General features: G+C 44.9%; 1 protein-coding gene across 1 annotated transcript in view; it reads left to right on the top strand.

Moving 5' to 3' along the window:
• Map3k5 (mitogen-activated protein kinase kinase kinase 5) overlaps positions 1–21633 on the top strand; it is a 187038-nt gene that overhangs the window by 121040 nt on the left and 44365 nt on the right. Inside the window, exons 12-14 of the mRNA XM_051164552.1 lie at positions 8261–8310; positions 10809–10904; positions 13653–13737. Coding sequence (XP_051020509.1) covers positions 8261–8310; positions 10809–10904; positions 13653–13737 — 231 coding nt within the window. The remainder of the gene's footprint in view (positions 1–8260; positions 8311–10808; positions 10905–13652; positions 13738–21633) is intronic.

Genomic DNA, 21633 nt, shown 5'->3' with positions numbered 1-21633 from the left:
CCATTCCATGGAGCCTGCTAGAGCAGAGCCACTTGTAGGCTTGCCCTGGGCCCACTCGAGTTATCATTGCGTCTGCTTGTTTATCTAAATAGCTGGTAAGTTTCAGATCAGCCCCGACGCAATGCAGTTCATTCCGATTTTGTTTTCCTCTGGTTCGAGACAGAGTCTCTAAACATAGGCTAGGCTGGCCTCTAAACTTTCAGTCCTCCTGCCTCAGCCTCAAGTGCAGAGATTGTAGGCCTGATTTTATGAGTTCTGGTGCACATACAAGCTCCCTTTAAAAGGCAGAAACACGTGGGACCTCGTCAAGCAATGGGAGACAACACGGGTGCTAGAGAAATCTTAGGAGAAAGTTTATTTGAGGATTTTTCTTTTCTTTCTTTCTTTTTTTTGTAGTTGTTTTCCACAATACTCTTTTAATTGTCTTTAAACATGACTCATTCGCTTGTTCCCTGAACGGATGTTTGCTGAGCAATCACTCTGTGCCAGGCACTACCACATGCTGTATTAAACAGTGGGGGAAACACTTTATAGTAGATAAATAAAACTCCTCCCTTCATGGAACTCCTTTCTTCCTTGGGAGGCAATACACCAACGAGTGAATCCTGCAGATACAGTCAGTGCTGACAAGGGAAAAATAACATGTGAGGAGCTAAGCACGAACCAGGCATGAGCCTGCAATACTGTTTAAGTTAACAGACCTGAGTTTGTTTAGATTATATGTGACGTGGATTCCCTAAGCTGCACTGTCCTCATCTGTAGAAGGGAAAACAACAACAGCAACAATATCCACCTCAGAAGACTGTTGTAAGCAGACACTGTTGCCATGTTTGTAGTCCCAGGACTTGGGAGGTACACACAGAAATACCAAAAATTCAAGGCCGCTGTCAGCTACACAGTGAACTCCAGGCCAGCCTGAGCCCTCCCCCACCTCTAAGTGTGTTGTGAAGATTATATGAAGAGATGCAGAAAGAGTGCGTTTCACAGAGCCCTTTGTTATAATGAGCGCCACAGATATGTTAAGGGTAATAACAACAAACATCAGAAGATGACTGCTTTCTTTTTAAAGCTAGGGCTGACCCCTATTTTTGAAGACTTCAGAATTTAACCTTCCTTTATTCTTTCAACAATGTGAGATTATCATTTGGGAGAGTGTAAGTACCCAGTAGGCACAAATTGAGCTCCTGTTCTATAACCCTGTGGGTTAACTACACGTTGTGATCTTTTTGTGCTATGCTCAGAGGGAGTCCTGGGTGCTCGTGTGCATGCGTGTGAACACACACACACACACACACACACACACACACACACACACACAGAGAGTTAAAAAATCACCATATGATTCTGATGTGTAGCCGTGATTGAAGACAAGTTTAATAAAGGTTGTGGCCATACTAAATGACTCAGTGGTAGCCACTGATTTAAAAAAAAAAAAACCAACCATTATTTCTTTGCCTTTCTGACTAAACTGGGTCCTAGGGATTTTAATTTTTCAGAGGATGACACCTTGGAACCTCAGCATTTGGGTGCCAAGAACTGGTTTAAAAGTCTGGATTTCTGCTCTGTGTGTCCCACCAGACATGCCAGGACTTAATTGCATTAACCACACTGTAGGGATCTCAGCAGGCCCATCTATACATCACATTTCTAATATTGGAATAATACCTCATGCCCTGGAATATTCACATCAGCTGGGCTCATCCTTTCCCAGATATCAGTCAGTCATGGCCAGGCCCTGTAACCGCTACCCAGACAGCGAATCTATTCCATGCTGCCTTGTGCAGAAGGCCCTCTTGGGACCGTGGGTCTGTGACGTTCAATGACGAACAATGAATAGGGCACAGTGGCTCTGGGAGGCTTCAGCGAGGACTTGGAGCCCGGGCAGAGCTAGAGGAGGAAAGGGTGAGGACCGACCTCAGATTGGAAGGACAGCCAATCCCAACGGGGGCACCATATGCAAATGTGAGCATGGTGTGCTAGGGGCTGGTCAGGAGCCTTTTTGGCTTACGGACGGGAGGGGGGTGCTGGCGGCGGGAAATATCTTGGTAGGCAGGATGGTACAAAATTACAACTCGTCTCCTCAGTAAGGGGAGAGAATGTAGACATGTGCTGGTAGGGAGTAGTGTACCATTGAAGTTGCCTGAAGCCTAAGCGCTGGCCAGAGAGCAGCATAGCGTAGCCAGGAGCAGGGTCAGAGAGAAGCCGCAAGGGTGGCAAGGCTGGTTGCCTGTCGCTGCTGGCTGGGTGACCTGGGCAGACCAGGTGACTCTTCCTGTAGCCTCCGTATATGAAGAAAAGACAGTAAGTAGCCTTATGAGAGAGTAGACGAGATAATTACCAGGAATCCACCCAGCACAAGGCGAAATGTCACAGAACACGTGCCGGTGCTGTTGCCCCTGTAGCTGTCGCCTGAGAAGATCACTGACGGGAAGAGCTAGAAATGAAGTGGCCGAGACGCGTAGGCCAGGGCAGTGGGGTTGCAGCTGCAGAGTGACAGGTCATTTAAAAAGAAAAAAAAAAAAAAAGATGTATGGACTCAATCACTCATGAGGAGGAGAAGCAGGAAGAGCAGGTGTTAGCGGTTCAAAGTCTGATTGCGATAGCACCAGCGGGGTGTTTGGAAGGAAAGGGTGAATTGTACAGGAATTGCATTTTTGGACCCTCGTCCGTACAGCTGACGACTTGCAGGCATCTACAGAGATACAACTTCAGAGACCAAATTGGGCACGATCAATGTGATTACGCATGTGTTATCGTTACAGTGTGTTATATACAGTCATGTTGCTTTTAAAGTGCACACTTTAAAGTAGATGCAGACGTGTTCTTATATTGGAGGGAGAGCAAGGCTGGAATAGATTTTTCAGAGGCTTGACCGGAAAGAGCAAGGTTACCCAGGGACACTTGGAACGGGAATGTGGCTAAAGGAATTAGCGATGAGCGAGTTCCAGAGAACGAGTGCAGAGCCAGTAGAGTTGGGAAGGCAGGAAGAAAGCCAACTGCAAGCCAGAGATTTTTGGAAACAGTACTGCTTCCGACTGGTTGTTTCTGTTCGCTCTTTCGCAGAGGTTCTCTGTCCAGCGAGCTGGGTGTGGTATGGATGTTTTTATTCCCGCTGACAGTTACTGAGGCAACTGAGGCACGAACAGGCACAATGAGGAAGGGTTGCTGGCTTAGGCTGTGAATTACCCGGCATTTGCTTCTGCCGTCTTCTTCAAAAAAAAAAAAAAAAATTATTTATTTTATGAGCATTTTGCTTGCATGCATCTGTGGACACTGTATGTATCTCTGGTGCCTACAACGATCAGAAGTGGGTCCCAGATGCCCTGGAACTAGAATTATGGATGGCTGTGAGACACCCTGTGGGTGCTGGGAACTGAGCCTGGGCTTCCTGCAAGTGCTCTGAACTCCTCCAGCCCTCCCACTGTCTTTGGATGTACATGGACTGCACTTGTGCTATCCCACCGCCTGTCATCTTTATGGTAAAACTGTCCTCGTTCAAAAAATCTACGCTTTTGCAAACCAATGCCCTTTGCGGCTGCAAGTTGTTGCTCTCTGAACACTCATGCTGCCCATCATGCGTTTGCTATTACTGTCGGCTTTTTTTTTTTCCCTACCTTTTAACAACAGACTTGGCAAGATTGCAAAAACAACAAGCAATAAAAGGCTTTATTGCCCATTTTAAGTCTGTAATTAACAGGTAAAGGACCAATTTAATAGACCTTACAGTAAGCAGGAAATTGATTATTCATGACATAGCATGTGTTATTTTTTTTCTAGAATTGAGACTATTGCTTTTCATTTACCATGTTTATTTCTTTAGCCACTCAGCAGTTTCTGACTTGTGGGATAAACTATTCTATTGTTTTATGTACCATGTACTTTATACTGCAATCTTGCAAAACTTTCAGGCGTTGCGTGCGGATTCCCAGGATGCTTGAAGAGCTGCTTTGCTTCGTGGCACACAATTAATGAATCCCAGCCTTGGGCCTGTCCTTCTGTAGGTGTTCGCTGTTTAGACTCAGCACTTGAGAATCTGCAAGGGTACTGTGGAAGAAAAACCCGGATCGAGAGAAGCCACATGCAAGACGTTTTGTGTGGTTATTTCAAGTCCCTCCTTCCCTTTTCGGGTTAAAGTTTAAGCAACCTGTGTAGTTGGCCTGTGCTGTGGGCTTCTCAGTCCCAAGTGTGGCTGGCAGGGACCACTCAGCACTTAAAGGCTACCTGCCCTCTCTCACCTCAGCCAGTGGCCATGTAGGGAGGACAGGTACATTGTGTGAAGGCACATCCTTCCAGGCAGACACACTCTGTCCCATCCGTGATGTGTTCGACTATAAAACAGCTCATTTGATAAGGAAACGGATCTCCTACCCTGAGAAATTCAGAGATTTTTTTTCCTGAGGGGGATTCTGTATCAGAGTTCTGAGCTGAATTTTCTGTAAGCTGTTTTGGTGGCTGTCATCCCATAGTCTTAAACAGCTGCTACAGGCATTGCCTGACACAGACATCATTCTACAAGGCAGAGTCCAGCCCACTCCTTCACCAATAAGGACACTGAACTTATCATGGCCATTTTACACCAGATTCACTGCCTCACTAGAATCTAAGCCAAACAACAACAAACTTTTGTTAAATGGTAGCTGGGAAGGATGAGGGACTAGAGAGAAACGGCTGCTACCTCAAGTAGCAATAAAGCCTGACAGAGTACAGTTATTAAACCATCACTGTGACGCTTGGGGTTCAATCCTAGTTCTTGTCTTTGCCCTGGCTGGGGTGGGCAAATAGGTAAAGACGTTGTGGGGTCTCTCCAACCATCTAATCACTCCAGCTCTGCATCTCTGGACCCTTGTCATTTATTTTGCAGCTCACCAGTGCCTCCCTGTGGTGAGTCCGAGCAGCCGCGCAGGTGGGGCCTCTTGCAGTGTAGGCTTTGAACTTAAGAGCACCTTAGTGAAGTGTCCCAGCAGGGCAGATCTTTGGGGAAGCAGATACTTAGGAAGCGGTCTGCTTCTTTCCCACGCAACTGGCCCAGTCTGTCTGGGAACCCGTCCTCAGATTCTCCCTGAGCAACTGATTGACCAGTGTCAGCTTACCAGTGTTTGTACTTGCCGTGTTTAGTGGCTGCTTTCCGCACTAACCCGCCTGCCTGGCTCTCATCCCCACTTCCCACCTGCCCATGGTCTTGGGTAACAGCTCAGTAGCAGGCTTTAGAGGTATGGCTGTCTTGTGTGTGAGTAGTAAACAGGTCATCAGTGAAGCCTCTGGGTTATAGTTATTTAGACATTTGACCGGAGGTTGACAGACTTTAGACGCTACATACTAGATTGACAGGAGAGGCTACAGGCTGCTGTTTTAATTTGTTCCTGCCAAGTACTTGGTTACTTTATGTGGCTCTTTTTTTTTTTTTTTTTTTTTCAGGGCATAGTGGCACATGTCTTTAATCCCAGCACTCGGGAGGCTAAGGCAGGTGGATTGCTGTGAGTTCAAGGCCAGCCTGGTCTACAAAGTGAGTCCAGGACAGCCAAGGCTACACAGAGAAACCCTGTCTCGAAAAACCAATATATATATGTGTGTGTGTATATATGTGTGTGTGTGTGTATATGTGTGTGTGTGTGTGTGTGTATCGTATATACGTGCATTTTCATGTGTGTACCAGTCCACACATGCATGCACATGCATGGGTATATGTGTGCAGTGCACATGTATGTATACATGTGTATGAAGGCTGGAGGCCAACCTCAGCTCATGTCCTCATGAGTGCTGTCCACCTTCTTTGCAACAGGGCCTCTGAATGGCCTGGCACTCACCAGTTGGGGCAGAAGGGTGCTGACTGGCAGGGCCCAGGGGTCCTCCTGTCTCTGCCTCCTCAGTGATGGCATTGTACGGCATCTGCTGCTCCCTGGCACTTTTCATGGCTTCTGGGGATCAGCCTTGGGTCTGTGTTTGCAAGATAAGGGTTTTAGTGGCACAGTCATTCCCTCAAGTCTCCATTAGGCCTTTCCGCACCGTCCTTCCTCCCTGAGTCTCATGATACTATGACGTGCTCAGATCCCAGAAAGGTGCACAAAACATTGGCTTTTTTAGTAATGTACATCATACTTGAGAGGACCTGTCTGCACCCCTGGTTGCATGGTTACATGGCCCTAGCCAAGATTTAAGAGCAGGGGATAGAAATTGTAGCTTTTTTTTTTTTAATTGCTTTTGCCAAGAGAAGGGTTCTGGGCCACCTTAGACACCTAGCCATGCCGAGACAGCAGCGTCACAGCAGTGGGTATGGAAGAGCTTGCTCTCAGGGTTGTTGTGCACATCATGGTATTGATTGTATGTCATGGCTGAACACTTGGGGATTTTCGTATTTCTATTACAGTTTCCACTGAGGGTATGGTTAAGAAAATAAATAGGGTAGTTTTGTCCTTATGGGAGGAAGGGACCAGACAGGGGAGCCATGTGAAGAATCCCAGGCAGCCTTCGGTATGGGTTAGTAGCAAGACTGATGGTTTTTATCGTTGTCGTCATGAGATGTAAGGCCATTGGTTTGTGGATGAGCTTAGACATTTTTCATTGCTTAGCGTAAGTTCAGAATCACCCACCAGATGTTTTCTATCACAGCCAGGGTTCTGTAGACAGACAGGTTAACTCTAGTTAGCTGTCAGACTCCGGAATGAGGAACAAATCACCTGGGAGCTGTGTAAAGGAAATCGGTTAAATTCAACTTCTCCATTGACAGTTTAAAAGAAAAACTGAATCCTGTCGAATCATTTTTATAGGACTGTCTAGCAAAGTTAAAAAAAAAATGCTTGGATGTTCTGAATAATTATTAACCAAAACTGGTATTGATGACAAAGTATCTGGTGGCCTTCTTCAGTCAAGGTGGTTAGGGCGTGCACCCTAGAATTAGCTTGTGCTAAGAGGGAGAGTTGAAAGCCGGGGTAAAGGGCATGGCCCACTGACCTAGCATGCAGGCCCCGCACCAGCCCAGTTAGGCAGGCTTAGGTTCAAGGACCACCCCTTCCTGTTCATTGCATCCTTTTATGTCAACTCAGGAGAGGTTGAGATTTCTAAGCATTTCTATAGGGAAGATAATCTAAGAACAATTATTTGATGATACTTATGATGATTTTAGTCATAATTGAGAGGTAAAATTTCAGTTTTTAAAATATGGACCCATCTATCACATAAATTAGATAATAATCCCTTAGAGATATAATGGGCACTCTACATGCATACACACACACACACACACACACACACACACACACACACACACACACACACACACACGTTAATTCCTGAGAAAAGAAACACATCAGTTGAGTTGAAATTTTTATCTACGTTTAGTTCCAAGCTGGCTGTGCTGGTACAGTTCTGGAAGCCCAGCACTCAAGAAGCTGAGGCAGGAGGATGACAAGTTCAGGGCCACCCTGGGCTAGAATGAGCCCCTCTTTCAAACTCAAAAGGGCAAAGATAATTCAGAAATAATTATTTGTAAAGCCGTACAGAGGCTTTGTTCACATTAATTGTGTTTCCTTCTCAGAAAATAAATATTGCTAAATCCGGGGAGATAGCTCAGTCAGTTAAAATGCTCCCCACAGTGTGGGGGCTGAGTTCTGGTCCCTGGGCCATCATGAAAAGGCCAGATGTGACAGTGTGCATCTGCACCCCCACACCTGGGGAGGTGGAGACAGGCAAATCCCTAGGGCTCAAGTGACAAGCCCCAGGTCAGGGGAGAAGTCATCAGTGACTTCTCTCACCTCCACATGCGTTTGCACACATGTGCTTGCAAACCCCACACTTGTACTCAAACACACAAATACACACATACATACAAACATACATACATACATACATACATGGAAGATAATTATACAAAAAGAAAGCAAATTGCTGTTGACTATAGCAGTCTTAATTACTGTGATCACTGTTTTGTTGTTGTTGTTTTATTTTGTTTTTGTTTTTAATTTCAAGTGCAGTAGATACTGCTAAAATTAAGTTTATAACTTAACGACAATAATTTTTCCAGGCTTTTTGAAAGCTGTCGTCTTGAAGTGCAGGAATTATTAAGTAAACATCACCCTTGTGAGCTCAAGATGAATCTCAGACTCCCCGCCCCACCCCGCCAGATAATTTTACACATGAAGAATTAGACATCAGGAAAAATGACTGTGTTTTTAAAAATAATAAAACAAGTTTATGTTACGGGGTTATTTTCCGTTTGGATGATGTAATGCTTTTTTGTTGTTGCTCCTCCTCTCTTGTGTTCCAGAAAGGGCTACATGAGTGGGACTTCAGCGCTTCGGCCGTCCGGGGAGTCAGGTCAGTCCCCCTGCCGCGCTTTCTGTGCTTGGAGGGCATCCATAGGACTTGAAGGCAACATTTAAACGTGAAAAGCATGTCAGAAATCCTTCTCTGCCACAAAGGCCGAGCCCCTCAGCCTCTCTGTCTCCATTGTCAATAGTTCCTCACCGCCATGGAACTGACCTCATGCTTATACGCCAGGGTGAATAAAGCCATGGCCTGGAATCAACCTGTGGCTAACAGGGAGCTGTGTGGAGGTCCGCGTCTGCTGCCTGGCCTTTCATTGAAGTCCATAAGATGACTTTCTGTCCTCTAGGTTAGCAGGAGCTAATAATAGTACCACATCCGAGTTCTGCAGGACAGACATCTACCCGGCTCCTCCCTGGAACGAGTATTAATGGTGACAGACAGTTAGGGAATTCGTTAAGTTTTTACCCAAGGTCACCACTGATGCAGCTGTGTTTGTGAGGTCACAGTGACAAACTTCAGTTCCATGCTGAAGCCTTGTCGTAATGCCAGTGGCTCAGGAAAGGAAAAAAAAAAAACAACCCCCCCCCCCCCCCCCGGCTCTTTCCTAGGAATTGGAAATAAGGTTTATCATTCGGGTTCTGTTGTTAAGCGGTCAAGCATTTGAAGCTTTGTCAGCCAGAAGCCTGTGCTGCACAAACTCAGTCAACTCTCAAACCAAACAGTGTTTACTGCTCATTGTCCCCCCCCCCCCCACACACACATAATGGAAATGGGAGACGGGCGACTTCTATGAGCCGGTTGTGCAACATCCTGTTGCTTTTGCAATAACAGTAATTGGGTTTGTTGGAGCATAAACCAGTAGAGCGGTGAGTCACAGGTAATTTTAGTTTTCCTGGTGGAACTACCTGTTACCTCATGGACAATCCAAAGAGAAACAAGTGAGATGACGAGGCTGAGTCGCATTTTTCCAATCAATGCCTTCTCAGATAAAGCCTTACACTCTTGGTATTTAAGCCTCAGATGGCGTATTATTTACTGCTGCCCTTTTTCAGCCACGAATGTAGTGTAGTAAGTAACCTGCATTTCCCCTCATCGGATCTGGTTTACAATGAATTAGCTCTTGTCGATTAGGCCTGGCAGCCCTTCCCTGCAATTCTTGTGACTCATGACTTGTATACAGAATGCCTCCATCTGGTGATTGCTGGTTTACATGTTGGGAAACTCTGGTTCTGGTCCGTGACTTCAAAGCTGGCCAACCTTTCCTGGCTTCCTCCTCTAGAAAGACGGACCGAGGAACAACCCAACTATGCCAGCAGTCTGCCTGCATCACCTCAAAATATGCCCAGCTAAAGTCAATGGCATTTTTTGAACACCAGCTGTATGCCATATTGAGTCCTGTTCTGCTAAACATAGTAACAAGAAAAAAAATGAAGTCATCTTGAATAATTTACAGTCAGGTGGGAAGGGGGACAGGCGTTTTAACAACCAGTGGCCTTGTGATGCAAGATGGTATGGCATCGTAGAAATACATTCAGAGAGGAAAAGCACAGAGCCCTTCTGTCCGCAGTAGAAATAGTATAGCCAGAGGGGATGACTTAGATGATGACTAAACTCTTTTTTTTTTTTTTTAAAGTTTAAAAGTATAAAATGTGGGCACGGTGGCACATGCCTGTAATCCTTGTCTCCAGGAGGCCAGGGCAAGAAGGTCATGAGTTCAGGGTCAGTCTGGACTTGGTAGCGACTCTGGGGCTACCCTCAGGCACATTAGGTAGACCATTTGCCAAAAAACAAATATGAAGCCAAACTGCATTCCAAACTGAAAAAATGGCAGGCACCGAGGGGACCAAACACGACCTCCTAAATTATGTTCATGGACCAAATATGGGACCTTTGCTTGTTTTATCAATAAAGTTTTGTTAGAGCAACAGCCACAGTCTTATGTGTAGCTAAGGCTTCCATGCTCCAATAGCTGAACTGAATGGTTTGATCTGTAAAGCCTAAGATATTTTACTGTCTGGCCTCTTACAGAAAACACTGGCCAACTCCTAGCATAAACCACTCAAAACTGTTCCTGTTGCCCTAAAGGAAAGTATCTGACATGTCTAACTCAAGTGCTGCTCCATGTTGCTTCACCTCTTTAAACTCTACCACTAGTCCATGCCTTTACTTCCTTCTAGCTCCAGAAACATCTCCCATAAGCCCAGAGCCATCGAGGCTAGCCAGCTAGTTGGTACGTGTGCTTTCTTCTCAGCAGCAGTCAGTGCTATGCCAGACAGGACTCATTTCCATGCCAGACCCAACGTGTGGCATATGTGTAGTGTCAGCACCATGGAGCAGCCCCATTCTGCAAAGACAAGGAGGAGTAATACATAATTTTAGTATTATGGTATGGGGAACATCAGTCTTGGAAGTGCTATTTATAGAAGTGACAGCAATGCCATCATAGGGTTGGATATAAAAAGTTGGATTTTTCATTATATATATATGGAAGTATTGATATTTGTCTGAATATTGTGTGTGTGTGTGGGGGGGGGTATTTGTTTCAGTATCTCCAAATTTGAAGAACGATGCTGCTTTCTTTATGTGCTTCACAATTCTGATGACTTCCAGATCTACTTCTGCACAGAACTTCACTGTAAAAAGTACGTATTTGTCAGTACATGTGAAAGGGGGATGTTTTCACTTGATCACTGTTTTTAAGTAAAACAAAACATGTGGCTTTTGTGAAGAATTAACTACAAGGCGTTTGGTTATACAAACACTTTATTTTGGATACTAATTTGTAAGCATGTGGTATTGGATTTGGGGATCCTGTTTAGCAAATCAAGCCTTTGCTTAGTCACAGTGTATTTTACACAAATAAAACATTAGCCAACTGGTTAATTGTTTAATGCCATGCCTCATTGTGGTGCTGTTTAATTAAAAACGAAGCATGATGATCAAATTCTTTAGCGTAAACTCACTTCTGTCTGCAGCTGTGACTCTTTACCCTGCCTCTTACCATGACTACCAGGCAAAGCATAGACAAGTTCCTGAGCTCCGCCTCAGACGAAGGGTACTGGGTTCTCTGGTGGCCACATAGCCTGGGAGATATCCACACCAGTAAAAGAAATATATCCCCCTGCCCCAGAGTCTGTGAGCTTCACTATATGTTTGTATTACTCCTCCTGGGTATATTTCTCTTAGTTATTAACTAATATTTCATATTCCCTTAGAACACAGTGACGGGCAGTGAGGCAGAGAAGTGAGTGGCCACTTAGAAGACAAAGTGTAGGTGAGAGCCAGCCAGTGAGGACTGTTCTTTTTCAGATAGTCTCCATAATAAATGACCGATAGGCTGACTCAGTAGACAGTGATTCGTGTTTATCTTGATGCTCATCCTGAGCACAGAGTAAATTTTAATCTTTAGGGGAAATCCTACTAGATAGGTAAGGTTACCATCTTCAGGAAAAGAAAAAGGTGAGTTTTGAGAGATAACCACCTCAAAATCATAACCAACAAGTATACACTTGGGCACTTGACCCAGGCAGGTGTGAATTTGCATCCATGCTTCTGATATGCACAGAGGACTGCCACCCCACTGTGCGGTATATTCTGTTAGGATGGCCATATGGGAAAGTTTCCCAGTAACGGCTGATGTGCGTCTTCACCTCAGGTCTTAGGCGATTTCTAAAAGTTCTTTGGCTTTATTTTCCACCTTGACTGGCCTTACTCTTGTTTCTAACTCACCATGGAAACTTAATCGTACTCAGAGTTCACCATTATCACTATCAGACAGGGGATTTTGTTTGTTTTGCTTTTGCTTCATTGACTAGGGATGGAGGATTAGAACCGGGGGAGGGGGGAGGAGGCGCACATCATGGCGCACACCTGTAATCCCAGCACTCAGGAGGCAGAGGCAGGCAGATCTCTGAGTTTGAGGCCAGTCTGGTCCACAGAGTGAATTCCAGGACGGTACAGTGAAACCCTGTTGCCAAGGTGGGTGGGTGGGGGGAGAATTGGGGAAGGAGGAAAAACATGATGCAAATACATTGTAAGAAAATTTGTTTTTAATAATAAAAGAAAGTAGGCACAAGTGAACTTGGTAAACAGTCTGCTAACTCCCAGCAGCCCTCACTCTTTGGCGGCCATAACTTAGATCAGTTTTTGGCTCTGGATGCTCAGTGAGTATTTGTTGAATGGGTGGATACATAAATAATTGGGCAGATGAAACGAGACACAGAAATAGAGTTCCTGAGTCCTGCAGCTGAACGCATCACATGATAGCTTGCCTATGTGGTTAGCCTCGTATATGGCCGCCTGTAAAACCAGCAACCCTTGCGTACAGCTCTCTCCTTGCTTTACTCAGGGCAGGGGACAACTTCATTTCTCAGATACATTGCTTGGCTCTGAAACGGACCTCAGAAATAAAAACTTTTAAAAGCGTTAAGTTAGAGGCGTCTCTGTCGCCAGTGCACATGTAAGTCAGGCCACCCTAGTTCACAACAGGGTTTCAGACTGTACTTACAGGGTCCACGTGAGGAATATTGAAGCACCCCGGCAGAATATTTAGTAGCTGACAGACACTAGACGCTCTGGAGCGTTCAGGATACAGGTATTTTGTTGTTTTTAAATAGCAGCAGCAGCAACAAAGCAGCATCGGTGTCTATGATCGCGGTCTGCTGTGTGCGCACTTGGCAAGTATTGCCCTAAGGGTCTTCCCAGCCTGTGAAATAGGTGTGTCATCTCCAAGAGGTGGAAAAGCTTGCCTGAGGTCGCATAGATAGCAGCGTTCTTGCTCTGATAGCAGCGGTATCAATAGTCCGCGTTCTCAACGTTTCTACGACTTCGTCCAGCCTCAGTGTTTCACTCCCAGGCTGTGTTTATTGTTATTTGCAGTCAGAAGATTCTAGACGGTCCTACCAACCTGAGATTTCTTTTTGTGTTCCCACCCCCACAGCCCCCAACACATATACTAGACCCTGATGTTTATTTGCCTAAAAACTCTTGGCTCTCCGTTTTTGCTCTGAAGTAGACTTGGGGGTGTGTATACTTGTAGTGCTTGAGCGAGAGCGTGATGCTTATTCAGCAGAGACCTCACTTCCTGCTGCTCCTCAGCAAGGTGACCAACCAATAGCACTGCTCTGTGCTGGGCTGTCAGTTAGACACACGCATCATATTCACTAAGACTCATTGGACCGTTTGGTTCTTTAGGAACTAGGCTTGTGTTCCATGTATTGAGTAATAGACAAGTTCTCAGCACATTAGAGGCAGGCCGGACCGAGGCAGGATGTTTGGTGGGTTTAGTGTCCAAATGCTTTTTCTGCCTACGATATTGTCAGCTCATGACGGGCCTACTGTGCGCGTGCACGTACCATTCCAGGCGCTCTGAATACCGACTCTCTTTGTAGGTTCTTTGAAATGGTGAATACCATCACGGAAGAGAAGGGAAGGGGCACGGAAGAAGGAGACTGTGACACCAGTGACTCTCTGGAGGTAATGACTGGATTAAACATGGGTTTTCATCACTGAGTGGCGGGGTGGAGCATGGAGGCACTCAATCACAGTCTGAGTTTTCTCTTAGTAAGAGGGGCTGGACGGGTTGAAGTAAAATTGAAAAAACAAAAACAAAACCATAAGCTAACACCCATGATCGGTATATATGTTTTTTGGATCACTTGATAATTTGATTCCATTCACTGAACTAAAAGAAAATTACTATTATTTAATCGATTAGCAGTTGAAGGAAAAATTAAATATACTAATTGTTAAGGCTATCATTTATAGGTAGATTCTGTAATATCTAATGGTTAAATTTTATATTGATAAGGAAGCCTATGCCTCTTAAAGCTAAAAGATGGTAGATATAATTTGGGGGGGAAAGGGAACTTCTCAGTGGATTAGCTCGCTGGTCATAGAAGTATTTGTATGCATTTTACATTCTGTACTTTTATATTTTTGGATCAAAAGACTGTGTTGGAACTAGGTCTCTTAACTCCCATTTCAGTGTTCTTTTGACCCTTAGTATCTATGTTTTATTTGTGCTAAATTTAGCATCACTTGATACAAAGCAGTTGTCATGGTAAAAATAACAAGAGTGATCACTAAAAGTTATGAAGGCTTAGACAGGAAAATCCATAAAATCTTTTGCAATGCCAAATGTTTCTGGATTTTCTTTCTTTCTTTCTTTCTTTCTTTCTTTCTTTCTTTCTTTCTTTCTTTCTTTCTTTCTTTTTAAAGTAGGAACATCTACTTATCTTATTTTTCCCCTTTGAGGAGCTAAATACATTTCAACAAAAATATGTATGTATCATAGCCAGGCTATGGTAGCTATAGATAGACATGGTTGATTTTGTGATTGAACCACCAGCTTAGGGACTAGGAATGAATTTAAGTACATGTACCACGTAGCACAGGTGTAACTGCTGCACATTTGTGGTTAATCTGTCTAGCCTGCGCCTTGTGTGTAAAAGGGAAATAGGTGAGTTTGCAAAGAGCCGTGTTTGGTGGTAGCATGTGGGGCAGTTGTCGTGAGAGGCCCTTCCTGGCTGAGCAAGTCTTTTTTTTTTTTTGGTTTTTTTTTTTTTTTGGTTTTTTTTAGACAGGGTTTCTCTGTGTAGCCTTGGCCATCCTGGACTCACTTTGTAGACCAGGCTGGCCTCGAACTCACAGCGATCCGCCTGCCTCTGCCTCCCAAGTGCTGGGATTAAAGGCGTGCGCCACCACGCCCGGCTGAGCAAGTCTTTCAGAAGCATCATAGCCCACTGAATAAGGAAGGGGGATGGGAATGCTTCCTCCTGGGAACATCTAGAGGGTTCTGTGAGGTCAGCTGACCTCTCAAGACCTGGTAAATACATGTGATAATGCGCTGGCTCACCAAAGCGTCCCCACACACCCTTCTCTACTCACCATGGGAAAGCCAAGCTTTCATGGTAGAAAACATTCTTGTATGTCTACCCTTGGCATCGCATCAGAATAGTGAAAACTCCTTGACACAAAATGGTTTCTGTGATATTCTCAATGGACTTCATAGCTTTGTCCAGGAATTCGAGTATTGTTGGGGATGGCTTTGTGGACTGCGTTTCCCAGTGTTCCGCGGCTATTGCTAATGTTTTTGCCATAGTTGTTCCCTTGACGTAGCACTCATGACTATGGTTGCAGTAACCTTCTGGACCGAAGGATGCTGAGACCCACCTGGGTTTTTCCTCTTAGTGTTATTTCATAGCAATAGCTGTATCATTAAGCCTTAACCTACATTTTTGCAGAGTGTATAACTTTACCGTATATATTTGATGGTGTTTCTGAAATATTTTCAACACTTCCTATTTAAATTATTTTATTAGCACGCTAGTGGATTAAGGTGAATTCCTTCATTCCCTGGCCTCAAACAGAAGTCAAGCGTCAGTCCGCATATGATAAACCAAAAATAATCCCTTCTCTTCTCAGCCTCTATCCCATTTAAGAAGAACTTTATTAGAGGTCTTGGAGATTTATATGCACAGTTATTTTGTCTTCACTTCAACTGGAATTCAACACACATACCAATCTGTGAAGGCTTTGCATACCTTTGCCCAACAAAGTGAAAATACTGGGAAGGATGGTTGACCAGGAGATAGATGCTCCTTAATGTTTTCACTCTTAGGATGCTGTCAACATTCAGCAGATACTGTGGTTCCGTAAGCCCTGAGTCGTAGCCAGCAGCACAAATCAGTAAGAGCATGTTGCACTGATGCGTCAGGCCTCTGCCCGCTGATGCATAAGAAAGCACTAGTATGACAGTCCTCAGTGTTAAGGGGAAACAACGCAAGACTTGGGGGCGGGTACACGGTAGGAGGGGTGTGCAGTTTTACTCAGCGAGATGAGGAAGTTCCTTGAAAAATAGCTTCTTGGGTTGGAAGTGTAGCTCGTGGGTAGAGCACCTGTCTGACCTGTGGGAGGCCCTGGGCTTCATCCCTTACGGAGTTACAGTTGAGTGCAGAGCTGAGAGAGGCAGAATCTAGTATACCAGATGCTTGTACCTACTGGATTTGACATCCTGTTAATTGTATTGATGGTTATTAGTGTGTTTTCACATTTATTTCGGAGATGGTATAGACGCAGTACTAATAAAGCAGCTTTCTAGGTCCATGAGGTTGCTGCTTAGATGAAGTAATTCAGTCCCAGAGGAAAGCATCTGCGTGCTATGAGGGGATGCTTGCACTGAGGGTCTTCTGCCAGTGCAAGGGCGGGGTGAATCACCCCTCTCCTCCATGTCAGGCTCTCTCTTCAGTCCCAGTTGAGATTGTTCCGGACAGACAACAAAAGAGAACGGTTCCACATGTATCCCCATCGTTGCTTTGACGTGCTCCTGCTGACTCCCTTAGCAACCACCTGGCTTGCTAACCTATTGCCATAGAAACAGAGTACCAAATCCGTAAGCCATGCAACCAGGTCTTTTCAAAGACCACCCTTCTTTCCCCACCCACTTTTGTCTTCCCATGTCTGTCATCTAACAAATTGCTTAGATTATCCATAGTGTTTGTGTCAGGTACCTCACACTCACATCCAGGCAGACTACTCTGGGCAGGACGCCCTTCATCCCTAGGTTAAACACCTAGCATAGGAGGGTTGTCTAATGGCTCTAGCCACTCAGAGTGGATGCTCAGTGCTGCCATCAAGCACACTGACACCTCCCAGCCCTCCTGAGTACTCAGCCCCATCCTATGCTCAGTTTTCTGTCCATCCCATAGATAATTCCCTGTCCTTACAGAACAGCCAGCTTTCTATCTCAGCTTCCTTTCAGGATTACCATCTCAATTTATGTCTTTATTTTATAACAGAAAGGTAAGCAATGAAAGCCTCGAAGCGGTAAATGCTATTGAGATGGTTTTATTTAAAACATACTGTTTTTATTACAAGATCTTCTGAATTTTATTTATGTCTTGCTTCTCCCTCCCTCCCCTCCCCCGCTGCCCAGTGGGAGTCAACTTCTATACCTAACTCATAATTCAACAAAAGTAATTCTTGGATGTTGAGATTCCTGAAGGAAACTAAAAGTCAACTAGCTCCATCAGGGGCTAAATCAGTGCCCCTATGGCAAATAGACTTTGAACCAAAACTAAGCTGATACTGACAGGGTCTCAAAGCCCAAGCTGGCCTCCAATTATAGTCAAGGCTGTTCTTAAACTTCTGACCCTCCCTATCTGATCCTGACTCCAAATGATTTGTTACCTGCTTTTAAAAGTTCCTACTGTATTCTAATGTAATTATTAAGCAGATAGTTACTGAGCGCCACTGCTGGCCAAGTAAGGCAAAGATGAGGGATGATCTTGCAAACAAATGGGCAAGACTGGGCCAGTGGGAAGGAAGTGTGAGCAGAGGGCTCCAAGTATGGCTTCTTAGATGAGCGCTTTCTGGCATGCACCACACCTTGGGTTCAGCCCCTAGCAAAACAATGATAACAACGACCAGAGGAAGAACAGAGAATCTTGGAAGCACATCAGGTGATCTTGAGAAGTCAACGGATGGTCAAGGAGCTTGTTCCTGCAGCATGTGTGTGTAGGAAAAGCAGCTTCTGGAGTCATCCCCACTGGAAGAGACTAAGGAGAAAAGGCAGGAAATAGGTAGCAGGAGGCCAGAAGGACGTTCATGCTGTGCCACGGAGTTAGCATCTGACTCTGAAAACAACAGCGAGTCAAGAAAGCAGAGTTGGTGGTCTTAACATGGAAGATCACTTTGGGATTTGGGATGTTGCAGAGTTGAGGGTCGCCCTCCTAGGAAAAACTTAACCAGAGGAAAAAAAGCAACAAAGGGGGGAGGGGCGAGGGCTAGTACAGACTTGTGAAGCTCGGCTGTTAGCACTGAGGACAAAGGTGGAGCCAGGTACTGGGAGGCTGCACAAAGGAAACCTTAGTATTTGTCAATGGATTGGATGTAAGGAGTAAGGGAAAGAAAAGCTGGAGCCTGGGAGGGCACAGTTACCGACCAGACATGTGCTTGAAAAAGTGAGTGCATGCTGACTGGGTACAGACAGCACACTGGAGATGCTGGTGTTGAGAACAAAATTGATACTTATTTTTAAGCTTTCTGTGACAGAGTTCCCTATAGCACGGTGTCTTCGTTACTGTTCTATTGATGTGAAGAGACACCGTGCCCAAGACAAATCTTACAGAAGATAGCATTTCCTCAGTGGCTTGCTTACGGTTTCAGAGGGTTAGTCCGTGATCATCCTGGCGAGAGGCAGACAGGCATGATGCCAAAGTGCCAGCTACGAGATTTACATCGTGGCCTGCAGGCAACGGGCAGAGAGAGACTGAGGCTGATGTGGGCTTTTGAGACCTTAAAGCCTACCCCTAGTAACATACCTCGCCCAGCAAGGCCATACCTCACAACCCTTCTCAACAGTTCCTGGGGGCAAATTATGTAAATATATAAGCCTATGGGAGCTGTACTCATTCAAGCTACCCCACATGGGTAGTGGGAAGGACACCACTGAGGATCTGGCTTTAAACCACAACTCTGACATTATCATTAAAAAGAGACTTCTGGTCCTGTGTGTAGATTAATGGTGGTTGGGTGTCTCTCTTACTGGCAAACAAGGATTTTGGAGATCAGGTGAAGAAAGTGATTTGATTTCTTTTTTTCTTTATGTTTTGAAGTACTATGCTAACACAGAGTGTTGGAGGTCCTCAGTCTAGCGTGTAGGTTTGTTTGTGTGAGAGGGACATCAGCAAAGTTGAGTTTCTTCGTTAGTGGTCTTCGCTGGTAGGATTTCAGCCAGCACAGCATAGCATTGCCAGATTCTAGACCACAGGAATTGGGTGTGGTGTGAGTTGAACTCCTTGGGTGGTATAGTTGAGCCAGTCTTACTGCATCTTTACAAGATCCTTGTTTCACGTTCCAAGCCTGGGCAGATTGCTAGATGCTTCCTGCTGGGTGTCGCATGTCCCACCCACACCCACATGGTTGGCTTCTCTCAGGCGGACCTCCCTGGTCATCTGCTTTAGAAAGGCTGTACCCTTCACCTCTACCTTAGGCATTCATTCCTGGCATAGGAAGGCTCTGTAATGCAGCTCTGGTAAGTTCACAGTACATGCTCAACATCATCAAAAGAACAGACACCTTCATCCCAGAATCTGGCCCATGTTCTAAGAGAGAGAGAAGTCCATGAGGGAGTCCTGCCTACTCCCACTCTAACAGAGTGATTTGGCCAGGAGATACGACCCAACTGCTTTCCACAAGGGCTTCAAAACCTGTTGGAAAGAACCTGGAGCTGAGGTCAGCCTGTCCTGTTGGGTCCCCAGAGTCTAATTAACATCCTGTCTTGGTGACTTGCCCTTTTTATCTTTGCTTTTATTTATTCATTCATTTATTTGAGACAATATCTCATATAGCTCAGGATGACCTTTGAACCCTTTATGTTTCCAAGGATGAACTTCTGGTCTACCTCCCAAACTTGGAGGTCTTGGCTAGAGTTACTGTTGCTCTGATGAAGCAATCAAAAGCAAGTTGAGGATGAAAGGATTTATTTGACTTTACACTTCCAAATCACTATGCACTGAAGGAAGTCAGCACAGGAACAGAAACAGGACTGGAACCCGGAAGCAGATGCCACAGAGGAGTGCTGCTTACTGGCTTGCTCCTCATGGCTTGCTCAGCCTGCTTCCTTGTAGAACCCAAGGCCACCAGCCCAGGGATAGCACCACACCATGAGCTGACCCCCGCTGCACCCCCCTACCATCATTGATCAGTAATTAAGAAAGTGTCATGCAGGCTTGCCTACAACCCGACCTTATGGAGGCAGTTTCTTAATTGAGGTTCCCTCCTCTCAGATGACATCAGCTTGTGTCAAGTTGACGTAAAACTGGCCAGCACAGTGTGTATACTCAAGAATACATGCAACTGCACATAAGTGGAGGTCAGAAAACAATTCAAGAGTCAGTTCTCTCCTCCCACCATGTGGGGCTGAACTCAGGCCATCTGGGCACCCACTCTAAGTTCCTTGCTCACTCAGTCGTCTTGCTGACTTCCTGCTCCTTTTAATAATCTTCTCTGCCTTTGGTGTTCTGTTTGATATTTTATCATTTTCCTGTATCATGTCTGTGTGAACTTACTTAGGACCCAGTTCCTAGAAGTTGCATTTGGGCTCCAAATCTTTCTAGTCTGTTTTATTCTTTCTTATTTTAAAATGTTCTCAACTTAAATCTTTATGTACATGGTTTTCAGTTTCATTGTCATTGGAACTTTAAATTTGTTTCCTAGAATTAGCAGGCGAGGTGGTGCATGTCTGTAAACAATCCCAAAAGGCAAGAAACGGGGGCAGGGAGATTAGGAGCGCAAGGCTAACATGAGTTACAGAGCAAGACCTTGTCTTTAAAAAAAAGTACCTGTTACATATATGGAGTTTTGTCTACTTTTCTTCTTTTTTTTTTTTTTTTTTATTAATTTATTCTTGTTACATCTCAATGGTTATCCCATCCCTTGTATCCTCCCATTCTTCCCTCCCTTCCATTTTCCCCTTACTCCCCTCCCCTATGACTGTTCCTGAGGGGGATTACCTCCCCCTGTATATGCTCATAGGGTATCAAGTCTCTTCTTGGTAACCTGCTGTCCTTCCTCTGAGTGCCACCAGGTCCCCCCCTCCAGGGGATGGAAGAATGGATAAAGAAACTGTGGTACATATACACTATGGAATACTACTCAGCTATTAAAAACAAGGAATTCCCGAAATTTGTGGATAAATGGATTGAGCTTGAAATTATCATAATGAGTGAGTTAACCCAGAAGCAGAAAAACTCAAATAGTATATACTCACTTATATCTGCATACTAGCCCAAGGGGCATGTCCCACGAAAGCCTTCACTTACCAGGAAACTGGGACAGAGGGGAGGACATCCTATTGTCTACTTTTCTTTGTAAGTTTATCAGGTGTGCTGTGTGTGTTTCAAGGCCATTTTTGTAAGCATAACAATTCATGACCATGGCCATCTTCATGAGGGACCTATCGGCATTTAATGTTAAAGTTTCTGGCTCTTAAATGTATAAAATCATTGTATTTTTTTTTAAAGCTTATAGCAGAGATCATTCTGTGAGGCAAACCAATTGCCAGATCTGCCAGACAGCTATAGTGAGGGGGAGTGCCTTAGGCCCCTCCTTTCCTGTCTGCGCCTCTTTGCTGGGTTCCTGCAGTGACACAGCTTGATCATTAGAAGGTCTAAACTGCTGCAGTTCCTGTCCAGGGTTTGAGTCTCGCCTTTCTGTGTGCTGCACCTTTGCTGTGCCGCCTCAGGTCTGAGGTGGCCTCTGTGAAGTGTTCTCTGTCCTTCATTAACTTGGATCCAGTTTTCATATTTGACCAATATGGTTGATCCTTGGAGTCTCAGGACTATAAATGATTTTTTTTATATAAAAGAT

The sequence above is a fragment of the Acomys russatus genome, chromosome 21 (assembly GCF_903995435.1).
Source record: "Acomys russatus chromosome 21, mAcoRus1.1, whole genome shotgun sequence".
Taxonomy (NCBI): Eukaryota; Metazoa; Chordata; class Mammalia; order Rodentia; family Muridae; genus Acomys; species Acomys russatus.
The sequence above is the reverse complement of the archived record's forward strand: the minus strand, read 5'-3'. Positions and strand labels throughout refer to the sequence as shown.